This window comes from Bactrocera neohumeralis, unplaced genomic scaffold (assembly GCF_024586455.1).
Source record: "Bactrocera neohumeralis isolate Rockhampton unplaced genomic scaffold, APGP_CSIRO_Bneo_wtdbg2-racon-allhic-juicebox.fasta_v2 cluster11, whole genome shotgun sequence".
In the NCBI taxonomy this organism is placed as follows: Eukaryota; Metazoa; Arthropoda; class Insecta; order Diptera; family Tephritidae; genus Bactrocera; species Bactrocera neohumeralis.
This window is the reverse complement of record NW_026089624.1, coordinates 10,249,037-10,255,036: the sequence shown is the minus strand read 5'-3', so window position 1 is coordinate 10,255,036 and position 6,000 is coordinate 10,249,037. Positions and strand designations below refer to the sequence as shown.

The 6,000-nt window shown below is 32.1% G+C and overlaps 1 protein-coding gene across 1 annotated transcript in view; it reads right to left on the bottom strand.

Annotated features, from left to right (window-relative positions):
* The window catches only part of LOC126765889 (U1 small nuclear ribonucleoprotein 70 kDa-like), a 12,943-nt gene extending 7,739 nt beyond the window's left edge, over positions 1–5,204 (bottom strand). Inside the window, exon 1 of the mRNA XM_050483561.1 lies at positions 5,121–5,204. Within this exon, the coding sequence (XP_050339518.1) occupies positions 5,121–5,204 (84 nt within the window). The remainder of the gene's footprint in view (positions 1–5,120) is intronic.
* Between the last annotated feature and the right edge of the window lie 796 nt (positions 5,205–6,000).

Genomic DNA, 6,000 nt, shown 5'->3' with positions numbered 1-6,000 from the left:
TACATATATTATGTCGTTTGCACATTTGTCTGTATGTTTGCGAAAGCAAATGTTCCACAAAAGCATATTTCTATACTTAAACAAAATTGTTAGAAACATCGTATGTTTCTTATGTACATGCATAACCAAACCATACTTAAGTCAGTATATTATCATAGCAATATACATAATAAACATATACATAATATTGCTGTGATATATTTAATTTCTATTAGTAAGAAAAATATTGATTTGTATAAGTTATCGGGCTTTTTGTTATAGCTCCGAAAAAAAATGGTTTTTAATTTTTATAGGGTCCGTATGACCTTCTTTATTAAACTTTTAATTGCATCTGATTTTACATTGTTTACTTAAGCTAAAAGGTAACCTTATTCTACCTGTCCCTTAACTTACAATTCTTCGGAATTGTAGCTTTAGCGGCTCGTATCGGATGTTACTTCTTGTTGACAGCTGTAATTGTTAGCGTCAGCTATTTTATTTATGTTAACTCAAATATTAGCGTCAGCTATAATTTTGAATATGTTTTGTGTTAACTCCTCCGCCGTCAAAAACAAACGTCCCCGTTTGTTCGCTGCATTTGATCTGTCAGAGTTATTGACCCTTCTAGTGTTGGTATTTCAGGTGTTTTGACTTCATTATGATCGTTCAGATTAACATTTACATGGTAATTTGATAGCTCTGTTATACTTGTTTTGCATTTATTTTTTAGACTCAAAATGGTGATAATTACGATTATGCACATCATGCAGATGATTATGAGCGAAAAATTGGTAATTAAAGCTGAAGTGTGGGCTATTTTTAATTTTTCCAGATGATGTGTGTTGTTCAGATGAAGCTCCTTCATCATCTCCAAACTTAAAATTTCTTCTTCTTGAAACGATGGTTTATTTGGTTGTAAAATTGCTGCTAACGGTTTGCTGGTAAATTTTTCGTTAAATGAGTATGTTTGGTTTTCTATCCACACCGTGGAATTATGGTATTCTACTGCATATGATCCGGAAAGATGTATACTTTGGCTGTCAATTTTTACTGTACCGTTATAGGTGATATATTTTCTACCGATGGTATGTGCTGATTATTTATTAAAATGCATTCTGCCGGTTTGCTCTGTAGTAGACGAGGGACACAGGTAGTGTTGCTTATGTCTATAATATTTTTGTTATTACATATTTTTATACTATTATATTCTTTACATTTGTTCCTTATACCAAATATTTTATTATTCTTACACGCTATTACATTTTCAAATGGAATCAAATTTATATTCCTTTCTATTTTTATTGGTTTTATCATAACTGATTCATAAAGATCTTTATTAGATAACGGTATTCCAATAGTGTATAGTAACATAGTTTCATTTGATGCAAGTTTAACATTTGCTAATTCGATAGATTCTTCAATACTATTTAGTGTAAAGTTATTTTTCCCTAGTGTATATAGTAATATATTTAATTCTTCATTTGACAAAATATAAGAATTAACTATGCCGGCTTTTTCCCAATGTATTGCATAGTCTATATTAATTATCTCATCTTTTATTATATTTAATTTCAATTGCAATATTATGTTGTACAACTTCATTTGTTTGTACTTCATTTAAAATTGTATTTGATATTGTAGAAATATTATTTATTCTGTCGAAAATTACTTTATTGATTGTTATTTGATCGTTATTATTTTCAATTATATTATTAATATGATTTTCTAGTATTATTAAGTCGTCGTGCTCAGGATTTCCCGCAATCCATTTCCAGACTGTTCCTAATTCGTTTACTGGTTTCCTAAATCTCTTTGGTTTTAGTCTATTTAAGTATGTCTGTGTCAGTTTTAGTTCATTAATGAGGATAGGAAGGAGTGGGTTTTCTTCTTTAATTTTAGTTCTAATTGAATTACTTAAATTGTTTAGTGCGTTCTAGTATTCGTCTATGTCTACTTTGTGTATCAGTCGGAATGTTCCTGTTTGAATTTATACTGGTCCTGTACTAAATGTGGCTAGTTGTAAGTTTGTATAGTCTATTATCCTAAAGTCAGCGTACACCAAATGTACGAAAAATCTGAAAAATTAAAATAAAGAATTATATGTAGCTAGGTCTTGATATTGCTTTTGTGTACTGTTCGTCCTTTTTCTGTGATTACGACACTGGATTTGTCTTCTTTTACAATTTCTTTTCTATATCTTGCTGTTAGTTTCGAGCCTGTTCGTTTATTGATTTTAACATAGTATATTATTTCTCCTGGGGCGTAGGTTTTTATAGGATTTCTAGTTTTATTGTGAATTTCTAAGTCTTTCATCTGTTGTTTTCTTAGTGTCTCGATATTTTCTCGTCTTGAGTTTTCATATTGCTGTGGGTCTATTGAAACGCGTCTTCCAAAAAAAGTTTCTATTGGTCTTTTTCTGGCTGTAGAATGTATTGAGTAATTATATTCGTAGGTGCAACGATCTAAAAGTTTTTGAAATGAGCGGTGGGTGCGTTCGGTTTGAAGACAACGCATAATTTCAGAAAGTGTGGAGTGAAATCTTTCGACTTGTCCATTGACTTTGCTAGCGTAGAGGGGTGTTTTGAAAATGTTAATACCAAGTTGGTCTTCGACCATAAATTTTATTGAGGCTGAGTTTTAAGATTTTTCATTATCTATAACTATGGTTTTCGGTTCACCGAAGGAAAAAAGTATTTGTCGCAAGGGTTCTCTGATATCCTCTATTGCTTTTGATTCTATTAATCTAACTTGGGCGTATTTCGAAAATTTGTCTACTGCGGTAGGTACAAGATTTTTCTCTGTACTGTATATATCAATGTGAACTATTTCTGGAAAATAATATTTTTGTTTGAGTTGTTTTGAATTTTCGTCTCGGTTTCTATGTGCGCGTTTATGTTCTTTTAATATTGTTTCGTTTTGAATGTCCTCGTTCGTAATGTCATCAACTTTCATCTGAGTATATCGAATTTTATAATTGGAAAAATGGATTGGGTATATTTGTTGAATTATTCCCATTATTTCTTCGGAAGTAAATATGCCATTTATCACCGAAGAGTTTAAGTAACGTTTAAAAAGTGAAATTAGGTTTTCTGAGGAAAATGTTTGTTTAATTATTACATGTCTATGGTATGTAGGGAATGGTATTTTAAATAGGTAACTATCTTCGTCTCCTAAAGATCCAAAGTTGGTTTTTGAAAACATTTATGGGTACTTCTACGGCTGGAATTAGATTGTGAGATGAGCTGTCATCTGAATGTGTGGCTACTGATAAAGAATTTATTTCGAATGGTCTTGAAAGTGTATCTGCTACTATGTTGGCTTTACCAGGTTTATATCTTATTTCGTAATTATATTCTTCGAGTATGGCTTTCCACCGTTTTAATTTAGAATTATTGTTTTTATTGCTTAAGGCGTATGTGAGAGGTTGGTGGTCTGTATGGATTACTACTTTTGCCGTTCCATAGAGATAGGTAATTTCTAAAAGTATTTAATGCCCAAATAATAGCAAGCATTTCCATTTCATTAACTGCATAATTTTCTTCGGTTTTACTTAATGTCCTAGATATAAAGGTTATGGGTTTTCCATTCTGTTCTAAGACATCTATATATGTATATGTCTATGGCATATTTGGAAGCATCTGTTGTTAAATCGAACTCTTTTTTATAATCGGGATATTGTAAAATGACGTCTTTCGATGTCAATGTGGATTTTATTTTATTAAATGCTGCTTTAGCGTTATTGTTTAATTGGATTTGGATTATCTTGGAAACATTTCTTGACATTCTACCTTCTTCACTACGAAGTAGAGTTGTGAGGGGTTTAGCTAATTTTGCATAATCTTTTATGAAACGTCTATAGTATCCTGAAAGTCCTAGAAATGATCTAAGGTCTTTAAGTGTTTTGGGGTATGGAAAATCTACAATACTTTTTACTTTAGATAGGTTTGTGGAAATACCAGCAGAAGAAATTATGAATCCTAAAAATTCTACTTGGTTTTTATAGAATTCGCATTTGTCTGCTTGTACTTTCATATTAGCTTTACGGAGTGTATCAAAAATTTTGTCAATATGCTCTGAATGAGATTTTTCATCTTTGCTAAATATTATTATGTCGTCTATATAGACATAACATATTTTTCCTATATATTGTCTCAGAATATCGTCTAATGTACGTTGAAAAATGGATGGGGCGTTCTTCAGTCCAAAAGGTAATCTTGTGAACTCATACTTTCCATTGTTCACTGAAAAAGCTGTTTTCTCCACGTCAGATTCCTTAAGAGGAATTTGATGGAAACCGCTTTTTAAGTCGATTACTGAAAATATTCGGTTTTCTCCTAATTGTGATAGTACTTCATTTATCTCTGGTATTGGATATCTGTCAGCAGTTGTAACTGTGTTTAGTTTCCTGTAATCAATAACTAATCTGAATTTTTTTTCGCCTGATGCATCGTCTTTTTTGGGTACAACCCATATTGGTGAATTGTATGGTGATCTTGATTTTCTGATAATACCGTCCTCTAATAGTTTATTTATTTGTTTTTCTACTTCTTGTTTTAAACTTGCAGGATATGGGTATGATTTTGAGTAGATAGGTGTATCTGAATTGGTTCTAATTTCCGCTATGACTTTTGTTGTGTACGTTAGTTTTTCATTAGGTTCTGAAAATAAGTTTCGGTGTTTTTGTACAAGTTGTTTAATTTCATTTTTTTCTGAAGTATTCATATGTTCGTCACGGATTTGAATGGAATGAACATCTTGGGCTCTATATTGATGGAGTTGAATTTTACGTTTGTTTGCTACGATCATGAAATTTTCTTTAGTATGTATTATTGCTGATAGTTCCTTTAAACTATCATTTCCAAGAATTGCGTGAAAAGTTGTTAGAGTGGGTAACAAAAAAAATTTTAATTTGCATTCTTCAATATTAAAAAGATTTAGAAAAGTGTGATGGGTAATGTGTATTTTTCCACCGATTGAATTTGCGTAAAAAGGGTTATTGTTTTCTTTGGGATTTGGTACTAAATTTGATTGAATATAGTTTTTATTGGAACCTGTATCGACTAGGATTTTTAAAATTTCTCCACTCTTCGTTTTGCAGTTGAAATAAGTTAACGAAGAGCTGTTTAATCTAAAAAATGTACATCTGTCAGGTCCAGTGATTGTTCGTTTTCGTCGGTTTGTGTTGTATCGGAAAAGTCATAGTTGTATTCGTTGTTGGTAGTCATTGTTGTATTGATAATTTTGTTCGCTGTAAGGTTCAAAGTTTGAGTTTACATGAAAATTCCTTTGAACTTTTGGTTGCAGATCATTTTTGTTTGAAAAGTTTGAGGGTCGTTTGACAGTGAATTTGGGATTTGGTCTACGTCCATTGGTTGAGGTGGTTTTGGTGGTCGTGGAGGGGGATTATTTGGTGGTTGATTAAATGGGTTTTGATTATGAAAACCATGTTGTTGGTTTACTGGATTTTGGGGATACCGTTGTTGACCATAAGGATTAAATATTTGATTTGGTTTTGGTATAAAAGCTAACTCGGGATGGAATTTGGTTTGAGGAAGTTGTCGATTAAGATTTGGAAAAAAATTCTGTTGTTGGAATTGTTGTCTAGGAAATTGATTGTTAGCGTGATTTGCTCTAAAGTTTTGATTTTCTAACTTCAGGCAAAGGTGAAGAGCTTCTGGTAGGCTTTTTGGTTCTCTGATGCCGAGAAGCCTAGGAAGGTCACCCGAAAGTCCTCTGACAAATGTGTCAAGGGCTTTAGCACGGTAGTTTTCCGTAAGAAGATGTATTGCTTCCTCTCCTACTTCCATACAACCAATTTTTTTGAGGATTAATGATAGGTGCGAATACACTTTTTGGTAAAATTCGTTAATCGTTAGTCTTCCCTGTATAAGACAAGTCATTTGATACTCTAAAGAACCAATGTCTCTTTTGTCTGCATAATGGGTAGTTAGACAACGAGATATTTCTGTCCAATCTAAAGGCGTGTTATACGACTCTAGTGCTATGTCCGCTTTCCCTATA